We start from the raw sequence: 16,157 nt of genomic DNA on the forward strand, positions 1-16,157 counted from the left end.
CAGTGGTCGTCGTTGTTGTTGTATTTGCTTTTTTTTTTTTTATTAATATTATTTTATTTTCATTAATGAAATCCAAACTGACGGCGGTAAGAGGTCCTACAGGCGGCGGTAGACCGCCGGTAACCGTCTTTTATTGAAACCCCTGCTGAGGGGACAGATAGTGTCATTGGTATCCAATGTCTCGCTTTCTCGAGGTCCTTTCTGTGTTAGTCGCAAGCGGGTCGCAAGAGAATTGAAGAAAACCTGTAAAACCGGTCTTTCAAATCAATGTTTGTACTCGCTTTTTGCGTTACTTGAATTCTACCGAGAGAAGTTGAATTACAAAACGACACGATGTGGTGGTCCGAAACGCGATGTAGTGATTCCCTTTCAAAAGGTCCTTTTGTAGTTTCTGGTTATTCAACGACCAAATAAGTAATTAATAAGTAATGCCCATCAAAGCTTGGAACAAGAGAGTTCTCCTCTTCTCCAAGTGTCGTCTTTTGATCCGTCTAGAAAACAAAACCAAAATAAGCTAAAAACTAAGCAAAAACTGAAGACGATGTACAGCTATAGAATACTGACCAGCCATAGCTATCTCTGTTTGAAAATATGTTCTTTTAGTGAACACCTTCCAATTTGTTTTCATTTAGTCCTGTAGTTAGCCTGGATAGATTACGTTGAGTCATGCAAAACGAAACAAAATTGGGATTAAGCAGAACACTGATCTTTATCACACAAAGGAAACGACAGATGGAAACAAGATAAAACAAAACTGAGATAGAAATCTTATAAATATATACTGATAGAATGTTGTGGAAGGAAGTTTTCCGAACTGACTCTACCGATTCTATTTCATCATGGCGCATGAGCTGCGAGTACGTGCTGCTGGTCAAATGAACGCATTTTCTGTGATCTTTGTTGACTCGCAATATCGATAAATTTTCAGCGGGTTCTAATTCGATGAGAACGCTTGAAAAGTCAACGAGAGTCACGCTCATTTTCCGCGGCCGTAAAGAACGAGATACCTGGTAAAGCACATTTCTGTGCTACTGACACTTACTGATAATCCTATGGCAGAAATGGAAGGTCTTTGAAAGCAACTCTGTCCTGTCGTTGAATTAAATGAAAAATGAAAGTTGTTGTTGCTGATGATGATGATGACGACGACGACGACGATGTCGATTATGATGGAATCATATTCCGCATGGTATCATATCTGTATTAATCTCAGTTTGAGCAGTCTTCCACGAGTAGTTATTTGATTGTGAGGCCTCCTGGAAGCAATGCCCACTGAAATATATGTGTCCTTTACACAGCTTAAAGTCCTCGGACATCTATAATGTCGAAATACTTGATGCTCAGACTCTGAGCGACCTGCAATCAGGATTAAAAGAGCAATATATTAGCTGAAGATTAGCCGTTTTAATAGCTCCGGGTATTGTTTTTACAGGACTTGAACAATTAAAAAATCCCCCGGTAATAATTGAGTTAAAAAACGAATTCGCTCTTGTATGAAAAGCTGAAGAATTTCTGTTGACCCTTGACGCCCATTATGAGGAGCTTACAGTTGAGTGTTCCGTTATTCGTCGAGAGGGCGTTTGCAGCCATTGAAAAGAAATTGGGTAGTCCAAGGCAAAAAAAAACCCCTCATAAACTTAATTGGTTTCATCTCCGCACTTAAGGTAAACTTTTTACCGCTACCAAACATTAAAGGAATGGCCAACTCGCTGCTGAATGTTCGACTGACGACCGATAGACTGACTGACCGAATGTATGGGACCAAGTAAACTCTTTCTCGCTTTAGATTAACCCCAGTGCGGTTTTTGTAGTCTTCCACGTGGACATTTTGGATTATGTTCTACGGAAGCAATAACAGTTCAAACACATTTCTAAATGAATAGCCCGATAGTATTTAGTTGTCGAGACAAAGCTAAAATAAAATCTTCAGTAAATTTTAGACAGGAATAATTCGGCCTGCCGTAACGATTATAACGAAGAAAAATGCCAAACGCGAAGCGAGTAATTCTTTCTGTTGTTGAGACAAATCTCTAAACAATGTTTCTTTAACCTTACAACGAACTTAAGATGAGAACTTAAGCCATTTATTTAGCTTCCGAGTAAGAGTAGTACGTCAGAAACCTTTAAACGCCAAAGATTCCTGAGTGAAATAATTTGGATGAGAAGACTATCACCCGCATGTGCAAAATAATCAGGAATAATTTTTTCCTTAAAGTCAAAATCCAACATCTAACACTGTCATGAACTCACTAAGTTGCAATATATCCAGTTAATTCGATTTTTTCGCAGCGGTTACCGCTTTACGGATCACGTACAGAGCTCCCAGTTCCAACACAACTGAAAAAGCGCGGGAAATATGCACGCGTGGCTTGGCATTACATGACGTTTCGTCTACTCATCACAGACCGTACTTATTCCTTGTTGACCTCATACACAGTTAACATCAGGCACAAGTCCGCAATCATTATTTCATCTCCCTTTTAGACTCAATTTCTGACAGAAAGCATAAAAATCACTCGTCAGTTTTTATGGTAAACAATATAGTTTTGTTTTTCCCACGGCTCAGTCCACCACGCCTGACCACCTTGACTAAATTGGCTTGTGAGAAGCCAACTCGACGAAAGATGCAAACGGCGTGTTCAGTTACTCTAAAGGGCCGAAGAATGTTGACCGAGCCGAATTTGTGCGTGTTTCAACTTTTTCGTTTGAGGGTATTTTCTGTATTCTGTCAGTGTTCTGTGGTCGGTCAATTTAAAGCGTTTGCTTGCATTTAGAAGTCAAATGCAATCTGAAATATAAATAGTTGAAATTTCCCACACCCCAAAATGTTTTCACGAGAGTCTGTCATGTGTGGAGAGATGATTTGGGCAGTTTGTAGATTGATTGTCAAATCGTCCAAATGATCGGGAAGATATTTGTAACGACCGGCACGCAATGTCTTTTTTCAGATTTGAAATATTTTTTACCTCACTCAATTAATTTACCGTTTTTTAGAAAATAAAGTTGCTGTTTCCACCAACATGTTGTCAATTAAGCGATATCAACAAGACAAGAAAAATTCCCAAACGATTAAACTGGCATTAATACCCTCTAGACAAGTTTGTAAACATATTTGCAACACCAGATTGATAGGTGAACGAGATAATAGATTTCCGAAGTATTGCTTTGCAAATATTTTCTATCAAAACCTTTATCTTTATGGCACGTATGTCGTCGATAATTCACGATTAGAGAAAACGTCATAGAGTATTTATGTAAACGACTTTTTGAGAGGTATTTAGCAAAACCGCATCCACTAACGAAACACGAGAAGTGTTTTTAGGTTATTATAAACGACCTCTCAATAACTCGCACAATTCCCTGTGGAATGAAGCAAGCGCCAATTATGATGCTTATGTAAGACCACGTAAAGTTCTTGCTAAGTTGATTTGGAGGTTGTACGTTGTATTGAAGAAGTGCAGACATGGTTCCATTGCCCTCGGCCTCATTCTCCCAATACGAGTGGATCATATAACAGACCCAGCTGATAAAGCGATGAGATAGTTCACGCTAAGACATTTGAAAGCACACTCAGTGAAAGATTAAGACGGCTTTGTTTACTGCTCAGTTGGTGGGAGAAGACCTGTTAACAACAAACGACGTACGACAACGAAATGCGTTGGGTAGGTGAACGAATTTTGTAGCTTTACCTGTGTTGTATGACTTGGAACCATCACAAGTCGCGCCCTGTTCTGTGGGGAAGGGAAAAATAGGTTCGTTTACCGTCGTCACGAAGTATCGTTCGCTCTAAGTTCCAAAAAAAAATGCTCCTTGAGCGTTTTTTTAGTCCAATTCATGCTCGAGATCAAACGTTTGTAATCCTCTTGTTCATGTTTGTTCACTTCATTCTCATAGAGTGAAACGAATTTCTACTCTGCCAGCGTTCGATTCCCTGGGATATCACATTCTTACTAAATCTTAAACTAACGTTTCCTAGCGTGAAATCATGTCATTTGGAGGCACAGGCAGGTATTTGAAATATTTTCTCATCTGATGGTAAGCTTAAGAGCTTTATGACTGTTTTCATAGCACTACAACCAACTCATGCCTCAATGGGAAGTTTACCTGAAGAAGTATATAATCTACATGATAAACAAGTCATTAAAACATGCCTGACCCCACCAGTTATGTGGCCAATGGCTGATTGATATCTTTAACGCAAACTCACCTCCTTGTTTTATGATGTTTTAACTAAGAGCAAAAGCAGAACAGGCTCGGAATATGAGAATTTGATGAACATATAGTGAAGCAGCTGTCCTGTGTTGTATATTTTTAGTTGCTGTCTCGTTCTGTGACAAAATACCAGAAAATATTAACTACTTACTTGGTATGTGGCGGTCTGCAATCGAGATAATCAGACCAATTATGGCCGGTACAGAGTACAAAGTTATTGTTATTTTTTTAAAATCGCGACATACTTCCTAGGATAAACAAATACAGATTTTTACAAACTAATCAAGTCAAAATAAATGACATGTGTCTGTCTAGAATTATGTTACAAAGGAAACACTTCTAAAGATGCAATCTAAAGACCCAATTCCCGGGACAGTGGATCTTCACATAGACATGTTATTTTTGCCAATTTATAGGCAGACTTTATTTTGCTAAAAGCGATTGGCAAACGATAAATTATTCTGTAGTCGCGACGTTTGAGGCCAAACAACCCTTGTTGTTGATTGATTTGGACTAATTTAATAAGATGGAAACTGTACTGTTATCGACATTTTTGCAACCGATAAATTAGCAACCGTTGCATGCATGACAAAAAACGCAGCGAGATGTGAACATATATCCTTTCCTATAATTTGCAAATTTCAACTTAGGCTTAATGAAGTATTGATACTTGTTAGTAGCTTGTGTAAATAACAGATAACTATAATCATGATTTGAACAATCGATTAACTCTGAGCTCAGCCTAAACACCTCACTTAAAGTTATCAATCACTTTAAATCTTGAGATGGATAAAACACGTTTTCAATTCCGTTTATTTTCAGGCCAAATAGGAAATGTTCAGTGTTATAAGTTTGTAGTTTTAGATGGAAAATTAGCAATAGTATGTTCACAAGACATTGCTATTGAATAAACAAGGTAAAACGGATTTCATAGCGTTTGGTTTCTAATTTAATAATGACTTTAATGATTAATAACAATGACAAGATTACTAAGACATACCCACACTATGGGTTGGCTTAGAACTATGAAAGCTCTCTCAATATTACCGAGTTTCTATATGTGCAAGTTTTAACATAAGAATGCAAAATGTGTAGTTGTTTTTGGAGAACTGGACGTGGGCAAACTCTTAAGTGTAGTGCGTGTGTATCAATAAATCTAAAACGGCTTAAGTTCTGGTTTACACGTGTTGGCAACAGTTGTAAGGATTACACTGTACTCACGAAGGCCGTTTCCGCGTTTCAGATAAAATACATAAGAAGGAAATACCAATTTAGCTTTACCATTTCCTGTCTTAAAATTGCGCGGGAGGCGACAGGAAATCAGATCGAAGATGAGCTTTTTACATATTCTGAAAGGAGGTCTGTTTAAAAAATACTCCTTGTCATAAGTGGCCATTAAGGCTATGATTAATCATTTGTGTATTCTTTTAAATGAAATCGACAAATGTATGTTCAGTCTTCATTAAATTGTCCATAAGTTGCACGATCGAGTTGGTAGTTTGAGATATAAGGGTACATTGTCGTGAAAATTCCATCAGATTTAAGAGGATAAAGTAGATTGTATGTGCAGCCAGTAGGTCAATCAAGATAAACTTTTCTAACGCGGAGAACATTCTCAGCCCTTTCAGGGTCGATTTCCAATATCAATTGGGTTTTTTTTTGTCTTTGCCAGACGATAATAATTTTGAGTGCACACGGGTCGAGGAACAAAGGGATACTGATTTGTCTAGTGATGCCTCATTTTTGGACTAATAACTTTTCAAATCTAATCTAAAGCAAGGGTGGAAAAATTAAAGAGGAAGAATTCATATTTCCAACTTAGAATTAAATCAGTTGCACACTTTCACTTGTTGAAGAGATCAGTTTCCTTTAGAATGAAATTGAACAACCTTTTCAGTTCGCTATCGCATTGTAGTGTCATTTTTTCAATTTCTAATATTTTTCTTCCTTCTGTGATCTGACCGCGTAGGTGGAAGTTAATAATCTGTTATTTGATTGTTATCATCTGACCAGGCACTTAAAATTAAAACCTATTATAAATAGATATTGGATTTTTCAGTATAATCAGCTTTTTTGCTACTTATCATCTGTCGCAGTTGAGGGCCTCCATTCTCTTATTAAAAGGCAAAATAATTGCATCATATATAGAAAAGCTCATTTTAGCTAGCCAGAAGTACTTTACATTTTCCTTCTTTTCTGAAAACGTTTTATCATTTATTTTGCATATTTAAGTTATCTTTCGAACAATATCTTTATCTACTGGCCTTATCCCAGTTTTGAACGATTCTTGGGGCACAGGTTTCTATTTAATCTTTTAAACAACCTTATCTGTCCATAATCCCCGCTTCCATACTGCCCGATAAGGCTTTCTTGACGGGCGTCTGTATTTACACAATATCGGAACACAATTCCTCTAGCTCTAAGACAGCGGCGTTTTTGATTAGGTCAGCTGCACTTTTTCAAACTTGATCAAAGATTCTGGAACATTGTTTTTTTTTCCCTCGCTTTCGTCAAGTCTTTGACCGCGGGCAGATACCCCAAATTATTTACCGACAGTAACAAAAAAAAAATCCGGTATCATGAACATAGAAATGCAAGCGCAGCTGATCGAATTTCCAATAAAAAGAAAAAAATATATACAGAAAAAACGCAACAGCAGCTGGCTATTGATAATTGAGTGCTTTCATCAGTCTAGTTGTAAGGTTTGGAACATATTCAGGAATTCGCTGTTCGCTTAGGTGTCATATAAACAGTTAATGAAATCATTCTCGATACAATTAACACTACACAAGATATTGCGTATTATTTTAACGATGCTTTTTTCTGCTATTAAGAGAGGAGTCGTCAACAATTAGGAACTTTTTTTTACTGTTTTCCTAGTCATGATATTTTCTTCTCGCAAAGAGTAGTTGGGAGCCTGTGCACGCATTAAATGAGCTTCGTCACGATTTGCGCATCTTGAAACATTTAGCCTAAATTTTTTTAGTTCGTCGTTTGCAATCCGTGTTAATCTTCTCCATCCTTGACCATCCTTGTTCCTTTATGGTTCATTATTATCTTTTTGGTGTTTTTTGCTATCTTAGTAAACTACTATTTTCAGGTTTCCTTCAATTTAAAGGTTATTTTGTACGTAGCCAAAATAACTAAAAATAAGGTGACTGAGCTCCTTCAACACCTTACAATGCGAGCAACATGGCCACTCGAGTTTTCATGTACGCTTAAAAGGATCCATTTCATTACAGGTGCTGTTTATGTTAGGGATCACCGTTTCATTCGTCCGGGGATTCGATGAAGGTGAGAAGTTTACGACTTGTGTAATCCTTAATTTTCTGCTAATTTAGGAAGTTAATATGCATGCGCTCGCTAATTGGTGATCATTAGTACAGAGTCTGTTTGTCTGTACAGTTGACCCGGGCATGCTATTTTAGGAGACACAAAATGGCACGAGACCTAAAAATGTTGATTCAAAAATAACAATGACAATAAATGGGCTAAAAATATTTATTAGGAACCCTAAAAAGACTGAAAACATACTAAACGGCAGACACGGTCAGTTCTTTCATCCAGTTTAAAACGGTTTGCAAAGCATTTACGAAGTCTACAGTGTTAAGAAATTTTCCCTTCTTTTAATTTCCTGAGAGTTTTTGTGTTCGAAGTAGTTTGGAACTCGAAGTTAAATACGAAAGGAAAGAATGCAATTGCTGAAAATAGCATGATTCCGTCTTCTTCACGGAGAGCGTAGCTTGAAAACATTTCACCAATTTTTGTTCAAGTTCCTTGTTCCAAAAATCCGTCTAAATCTTCCCCACTCAAAACCAACTTTGTATCATTTTGATTAAATCTATGGAGCTGTCGATATTTCCATCATGTCAACAGGCTTTTTTTGGAATTTTATTATTTCGTCTTACTGCCCGCCGATTTGTTTTAAAACCACTCTTGGGTGCAAACGGGTCATGTATTTGGACTTCCTAACTTACAAGTACAAACCCGAGAGAGATGCAATCCATTTTTTTTTTTATCCCTACTTGAGATCTCATCTCAGAACTGCAACTGCTCTGAAAAGCTTTCTTAGAAAAAAAAAACGCTCTTGAGGTATATCGAGTAAATATAACAACTACTCTTTTCCGGTTAATAAACAATTATTGGATGAGGTTTTTGTGATATCCGGAATAATCAAGGTCGAGGTAAGTGTTATCAGCCGAAGCCGAAGGCTGAGGCTGATAACACTAACCGATACCTTGATTATTTCGGATATCACAAAAACCGAATCTAATAATTGTTTTATTATACATTGTTTTAAAGAAAATAATGACAAACGCATTATCGCACCGAACGCAGTTTATTATCACAAGCCATGTTCTTACTTCGCTGTCCGTGAGCTCGATATTGCTCTTGGAAATCCTTTCATTGCGCGCGCAACCTACAGATTATCCACTAATCTGCTAGCAGATTAGTGATTAACCTGTAGGTTGCGCTGTTTCCCAGAATTAATTGTAGACTTTTAGCCAATGAGAAGACATATGGACGATAAAGACGATGATGTAGGAATTTCTATGGACATGCTCCTTTTCCTTGACACTGCACCTCACGAACAAGTCACGCTAAGGACAATCTTCACGTGGATATGCACTTAATTTATAATTGCTCAGAGATGGTTATATGATTACTGACCGACACATCAATGGTTGATTTATCCTTAGCAACAGTTTCTAGCAAGAGAACTTGCGAGTCAGTTGTAAAGGACTTGGTTCAACATCCTCCCCTCCACGTCGCCATAAAGCACTGCTGTAACTACTCCACAGTGACATATGAATGTATCAATGGCTACCAACTTGGTCAGGGAGACAGAGTTAGGCGCTGTTTAGAAGGCAAACTGCTTGGGAAAGAGCCTAGCTGTAGATTTCCAAAAGGTAGGGAACACTGAAAGCGAAACGGCTTATTTGCCACGTCCCGTTTTCCATTCCCCCTCAAGGCATTTTTCAAATTTGACAGTTGAGCTGCATGTACACAAGAATAATTCCCTGGATGATCTTCACACTGTATTTTGTCAGCTGGTCAGCCAACAAGAGAGACAACCCTTCACTGGTGACTACCAGTCTACCGTCCTTTGCTATCAAACAATTCTCCTTAGGAACCTTACAAAGCATTTTTTAGAGTCCCTCACATACCTTAAGACTACTAAGTGTAAAACGTTAAGTAACTATGTATGTAATGTTTCTTCTTGAATTTCCCATCATTAGCATGAATAACAATGATATTTGCTCGAAATAGTTTAGAAAGGCAAACACCAAAAATCAACACAAAACAAAACGAAACGAAAGTGCTGGAACAACAATAAACCCCTCTTTGTAGAGCGACACGTTCGGCTGTACCGCAGACTCGAGGTGATGAGAAAATTCTCAACTAGTTGAGGATTTTCTCATCACCTCGAGCCTGCGGTACAGGATTGCGAATTGATGATTTGGATGTACTTCCTTACGTTTTTTTTTTCTCGAACTCAGTATCATATAAAACAATGAAGGTCACTTTTCACCCAATTCTTGGCTTCTTTAATAATTCTTGTTACTAGTTACGAGCTGTGGTAACCCAGGAACAATCCGCCGTGGATACTTCATCGGATCTGATTTCAGTATTGGTCGCACCGTGGAATATAAATGCGCCCGCGGTTACAAACTGCATGGTCCAGCGATTAGTGTATGTAAGAAGCATGGAACATGGACTGCTCGGCCGGCGTGTGTAGGTATGTTACTGAGCTGTTATAGTCAGCTCTGGAATGACGGCTTGCATATTACGGCGGGAAAGTGAACCTAGAGGGTTCACTAAACTGATTAGCTGCTAAACTGATTAGGGAAGTCTTCGCATTGAACCTTATGGAGACAAAAAAGGAAAAAGGTTTCGAAAAAAAAAGGAAAATGGAACAGTATTTTCACAAAGCTATTTTATTCCACCTCGTTGGGACTTTCCCGCTCACAAAAACGTAAACAAGAGTTTCAAACCATACTTTCAAAATTATATATTTAGTTGTCGTTTTGTTGAAAGAGCTATGCTTGAGAGTAACTACTGGAGTTGTCAATAGCTCTTCAGGCCCTTCAAGTATGTGAAAATGAGAGGAGCTCTGAGTGTGATAATGTTTCGATAATGTTGTGAAGGTAAAGATAAACTTTATTTAGCCAGGGTGGCCCATTCAGCGACGACGCTGATATCCAGTCGAAACTACTGTCTAAGAGACGGAAATGTTTTGTAAAACAACTTTTGATTTTTTTCTTCAGACAAGAATGTCATGGATGTAAACGAAGCCACCGCATTTGTTCGCTACAGCCTGTTAGATAGTCATGCTGAATATCCATGCTACAAGAATGGCTCCTGTTCCAAGGTTGATTCCAGAACGCGTCGCTCAATTGATCTAGATTTTGACGGAGGCCTAGATGTGATCTTCTTGATAGATGGATCTAATGGGGTCTCCAAGGATGATTACAAGATTGGGCTCAAGTTTGCTCAAGAACTCATCCGAGTTCTAGCCGCCACTGTCCTGTGAGTATTTGAATTATAAAGTAACGATATGATTATAATAATATGTCGAAATATCCTTGCATTTTGTTTGATTCTTATGATCTGTCGGAGGAAAAACACATAGGTGACGTCATTAAAGATGGTTTTTGTTTCTTTATTAAATAAAACAAGTAGATTCCATGTTGCCGTGCGTCTGTTGAGTAAAAGATCGCAGAAGACGTCAAAATGTGTAAATGTGGTAATAACATATTTGTTCCTACCACATTTACCACATTACCACATGGCAAGGTTTTTTCTCACCTCATTAACATATTTGTTCTTTACCTTTTTTTTGTTCTCGCCACATTTTGACGTCATCTGTGATCTATTATTGAAGAGACGCACGGCAATATGGTATCTTTTTGTTAAAGAGAGCACAGTCGCGGCTTCTTTGTGAAATGTTTTATAAGAAATATCGAGGATAAAATTTGCGAAATTTTAAGAATATTTCAAGAATAAACCCGAGGCTGAGATTTTGAAAAGAACATAATTTTGTGTTAAAAAATTGTGTTAAAAATTTGTAAATGATGTCTAGGGTTAAAAAAAAAAAAATGAATAAACTGGGAGATGAGCCAAAACACAAAATCCTTGCTTCAGCTTTCTTCAGGCGAAGTCAGAGTCGTGGACGGACTCGTAGTTCTAGTCCCGGTCAGGTGCAAACACATTTGAAACCTCCCCTTGAGGCTGATTGTTACTGGCACACAAGCATAAGCAACATACGCGGACGCGCTAAGTTGCTGTTAAGTGGGGCCTTTTGTTAGGGAGTTTTCTTAACGCTAATCATGAACCTCTTACTACTTCTACGTATGTTGCCTGAGCTTTTGCTTAAACTCATGTACTTGACACAGCACTTAAGCGAACACTTCTTTTTGTCCCAAGTATGTCCGCCTACGGAGGGCCTAACTGTCAAGACTACAAAAATTCCCTAGAAAAGTTGGATTCTGTAGAATAGTGTGGATTACCAAACAGAAAATACTCAAACGGATTGTATACTGCCAAATTTTTGTTCTTTCCTGTCGTCAATAATTAAGCGTACGCTAATTTCTATTGCAACATGATTAATGCGACCAATGGATGCTGTCCGTTTGTTCCGCCAAAGTTCATCATGTTTCATAGTATACGTGCCTTTTCTTTTCCTATACTGATGACACAATTGTAAACCCAAACATGCACAACATGTAAAAGCATGCACTGACTAATTTTTTGTTATTTCTTTCTCACAGGCGAGGGGACATTCGTGTAGCGGTTGTCTCTTACAGTAGCAAACCGTTCACCGCCATGAATTTTGCATCTCCTTCAGACAAGGTCATAAAAAAGATTGGCGCTATCAAGAAACCAGGGGGGTGTGGTACTTCGCTGGGAAGGGCCATGTACATGACAAGACGCCGTATAGTGCCGAACACTAGAACTAACAGCAACAAGGCCATGTTCATAATAAGCACTGGACTCCTGAACATGGGAACGAGTCACCCTAAGGCGTCACGTTTATTGGAGAGCGAGAAGTCGTTTCAGATATTTTCCATTGCTATTGGAAAGAACCCCAATACACGAGTTTTGTCGTCTGTTGTCTCACAGCCGGTCAAGAGCCATCTTATATTTCTGAGGTATTATGGTGACGTGTTTGATGCTGTGCGTCGCACCGTGACGTTGAAGAAAAAAGGTGAGATACCTGGTAAAGGCAAACGTCCCACACGGTGCATACAGTGGAACCCCGTTAATCCGGTCACCAACGGGCCACAAAAAACTGGCTGTATTAATGGGGTGGCCGTATTAAAGAGGTTCTTTGAATACGAAAATGACTGACTAAGCTTTTGTTCAGGCCAGAATGAAGGGGCGTAATAACGAGGTGGCTGCATAAACGGAGTGGCCGTAAAGCGGGTTCCAGGGCCGTAGCCAAAAATAAATTATGACTGAGACGATGTCCATAGTTAAATTTTTTTCCTAGGTATTTTGTGTGTTTAGATGAGGATAATGACGTACAACGAAAACGAAGAAGTAATTGAGGCAGGTGCCTCGGTTTGCTTGTTACAAGCTTCGGCCCTGGGTTTCGCTGTATTCAAACAGCGATATTCGCGGTAGACGTAGACTTGTGATCTTGTGATTTGAAGATGATGAAAAATTCTGATACAAAAAATATACATATGCAGTGAATCAATGCCCTCTCTGGTGTTTCGGTGTTAAACGAAATTGGAAAAAAAAATTATTCCACCTAATTCTCTTCGACACGCCATGTAACCTCTCCCAGGCGTTCTTTTAGTTGGCAAACAGCGCGAAGGACGGCTAGTGGAAATGAAAAGAGAGGGGTTTGGATTCAGGGGGTGAAAAAAGGAATTTCATCGCGTCGTTTTCAACGATCACCGTTCTTCGCGCTGCTTTTCATGGCTGGAACAGGCCACATGGAGAAATTGCCGTCTTTTATTGATAGAAAACAGTCTGCTTTGACCGCTTTGCTTTGTGATGTAGCTGTTTTAAGTTTCATTCATAGTCAATTATCGCATGACCTTGGTTAGGATATAGTGCATTTACAAGTAACTCATTTGTGCACTTATAAAGTTCAACTACTGACACTCGGACAACAAGAAGCTTTCTTTTGTGTTTTTTCAGATCCCAGTGAATGCGGTGTCAGTGTCACTAAACCAAGAGCGCGAAATGTACGCGGCAACAAGGCGACAAGTGGTGTATGGCCCTGGCAAATTCATGTTTTCTGGGGCGGTAAGCCAGGGCGTGCACTTCCAAAGCCTCTGTTTAAAACTGGCTGACTATTTTTTCATTTTTTTTGTTATATTCTCTGTGGTTCATTAATAGTTTTTATTTGTTTCTGTTAGGAGTTCCCGTCTGCAACGGAGCTCTTATTAATAAGGAATGGGTCATCACTGCCGCACATTGCTTTTACTCTAAAACATGGAGACCCATCGTTCGCCCAGCCTCCAGGTAATTCCATTAGCATCCATTTCCACTTATCAACAAGTGAGGTTAACGCGCGTCTTTTAACAAACTAGGGGGAGTGGGGAATTTTTGCCCATATATGTTTTTATGGCGTCAGGTTACAATATTTGTCAGATTAATTCATCAAAGAAATGGAAACTGGCCTCTTAATCAATCTTCTATCATATACTTTTTCTAGGTTTGGGTTTCTGGTTTGAGAGAATGGCCAATCTGCCTGTTGTGATCTTAGGCATGACATTTTGTTCCCACAATACCTCTCTTCACCCGTTATATAAATGCATTGTTTTAGCATCCCATCCAGGGGGTGAGGGTGGGGGTAGGGTAGAAAAATTTCAAGTCTTTCCATGCCACGGAAACCAATTTAGACTATATTTTTTTCATCCAATGGAGTCGCCATTCTCTCTTTAGATACACTGTAAAAGCCGGAGGCCATCATCTGGGTGACAGGAAAACCAGCCCGGAACAAATCATTGAAGCAACCAAGATTTTCATCCACGACAACTACAAACGCCAAAGCCACGAAAATGACATCGCGCTCATAAAACTAAATCGAAAGGTCAAACTTGGAAAGTACGTAAGTCCTGTATGCTTGCCGGATGTTGCAATGCCTGGAAATGATTTAGCCACGCCTGGAAAACATGGTTTTGTGGCGGGGTGGGGAGAAAAGCAAACCCAAGTAAAACAAGAGAGGAAATCTTCCAAAAAGCACCGCAAGAAAAGCCGAACAAAAGTGACTGTTCATATTGCGTTGGCGGTATCGTCCAATAAAGTTTGCAGAAATAACACCAGCCAGGCATTTAACAGCACCGTTATGTTTTGCGCCGAACATGACAAGGCTGGACAGCATTCATGTCGCGGTGACGGTGGGGGACCATTTGTGCGTGAGCGATATGATTCAAAGTCCCGAGGCTATCGCTGGACTGTGGCGGGATTAGTGAGCTGGGGCGAGGGATGCGGGGTCGAAGGTCGTTACAGCTTTTTTACTCGTGTGGCGCCCTATTCTAACTGGATATCAGAAAAGACTAACCCCCCGAAAAGAAAAGGAAGAAATTTGCGAAGAAACAATGGAAAGCGGAACGGGTCTGAATGAAAACTGCACTTCTGCTCCTTCGCGTGAGGAGACAAAGAACGGTGAAAACGTCAAGAGAAAGATTTTAGAAACGCGAAGACTATGCATGAGGTTTAGATGTCGTTTCAACAATGTAAAATATACTGTTTGGAAGTGTAAAACATACAACTAACTTTTTTTTCACAAGTCACATCACACGCCATTGAAAACCGATAAAAACTGGAGAACAAAATATGGACTCGTACATATATTAACTTTACAAGATCGACATATTGAAGACTAAATAAAGTTATTTACTATCAACTGTGCGGAGATAAATCTGATCAATGTTGAAAAAAAATAAAAATAAAACAAACACGGGATAGACTTGATTTAACATGAACTTGAAGTTCTATAGATGCAAGTGAACCACCGTAGCGCGAGAGAACTAGCCGCTTTTTTCGTGGAATATTTTAATAGAGCGGCATTTTTCGTAGAGTGAATCCACTAAAACTGAAGTGACTCCAGGATTTCCGTGCTCATCGTGATGTGCGCACGCCCAGGGATCATTCTGATGTTTAGAGCTATTTCTTGCGCACAGTCTGTATAAAAATTCCAAGTGTGATAAACTGAATTGTCTGTGTCAAAAAGATTAAACTCAGAATTTTAGGATTACACATATTTCAAGATGATCATTTCTTTAGTGTCGGCGGTTTCGTTTTCCAAGCTATTGGAAACTTTAAGAGTTTTAAACATCTCCTAGGTGGTCTTGTTCTTAATTCGGATGGCACTTTGTTCTTAGGTGATTACAAATTAGAAGGGTGATTATCAATCAGTTGACGCGTCCATGCAGATGTCTTTTTGGGCTTTCGACAATCATTTCCACGACCCAAAGGTCTTTTGCATAAGAAACTAAAACCGAAATTATATTTAAGAAAGAGAAATGGTATCAAAACCAAGAGCGACCAAATAAAGTGATTTCTCTTTGCGAACTGGGTACTGCATGTGTAACCTCTTGCAACTGGCAGCATATCGGAGCCCATCTACATGTATGCAACAAAACTACCGATGCAGCTCTGTAGTACCTTACAATTGACTGCCAAAGAGTTACAGTTCATGAAAGTGAGCGTCGCGCCTTTAATTTCAATTAGTACAGTATCGAACAGTAGGTCGTGTCGTTGATCGAAAGTCAACAGTGTCGTGAGCTCCCAGTTCCTAATTGGGAAGGCTGCATTGCCTGAAACGCCTTACTTCTTGCATTCCTTGTAGTTGTTGTCTGTTGTTTATCGATCCCCCATGAGTACTTGAATTGAGTACTCATGTGTGGTCGTGTACCTATTTAACCGTCCACCTCCCAGAAGAGACCTCCTTGGTTCACCATCATTGGTGGTCACTTTCGGGA

General features: G+C 39.2%; 1 protein-coding gene across 2 annotated transcripts; it reads left to right on the plus strand.

The window, feature by feature from the left end:
• The first annotated feature begins 3,371 nt into the window (after window positions 1-3,371).
• On the plus strand, window positions 3,372-15,079 carry LOC110064563 (complement C2-like). Of its 2 annotated transcripts, none has more exons than XM_020771621.2 (9): window positions 3,372-3,662; window positions 7,455-7,506; window positions 8,919-9,122; window positions 9,782-9,952; window positions 10,482-10,743; window positions 11,985-12,421; window positions 13,366-13,473; window positions 13,587-13,692; window positions 14,116-15,079. In XM_020771621.2, exons 1-9 carry the CDS (start codon window positions 3,654-3,656, stop codon window positions 14,795-14,797), a joined length of 2,031 nt encoding a protein of 676 aa, XP_020627280.2. In that variant the 5' UTR covers window positions 3,372-3,653; the 3' UTR covers window positions 14,798-15,079. The 2 variants fall into 2 exon arrangements, with proteins under 2 accessions (XP_020627280.2, XP_020627279.2); XM_020771620.2 differs by having other exon boundaries at window positions 3,373-3,662; window positions 8,913-9,122.
• Window positions 15,080-16,157: the final 1,078 nt, after the last annotated feature.

Source organism: Orbicella faveolata, unplaced genomic scaffold (assembly GCF_042242905.1).
Source record: "Orbicella faveolata isolate gen_17 unplaced genomic scaffold, um_ofav_v1 contig_36, whole genome shotgun sequence".
NCBI lineage: Eukaryota > Metazoa > Cnidaria > Anthozoa > Scleractinia > Merulinidae > Orbicella > Orbicella faveolata.

Bases quoted from the DNA above. Each gene is read 5' to 3' on its own strand.
- LOC110064563 (XM_020771620.2), top strand. The intron at 7,507-8,912 runs GTGAGAAGTTTA...ATTTATCCTTAG, and splicing joins CGTCCGGGGATTCGATGAAG to CAACAGTTTCTAGCAAGAGA. The intron at 12,422-13,365 runs GTGAGATACCTG...GTGTTTTTTCAG, and splicing joins CGTGACGTTGAAGAAAAAAG to ATCCCAGTGAATGCGGTGTC.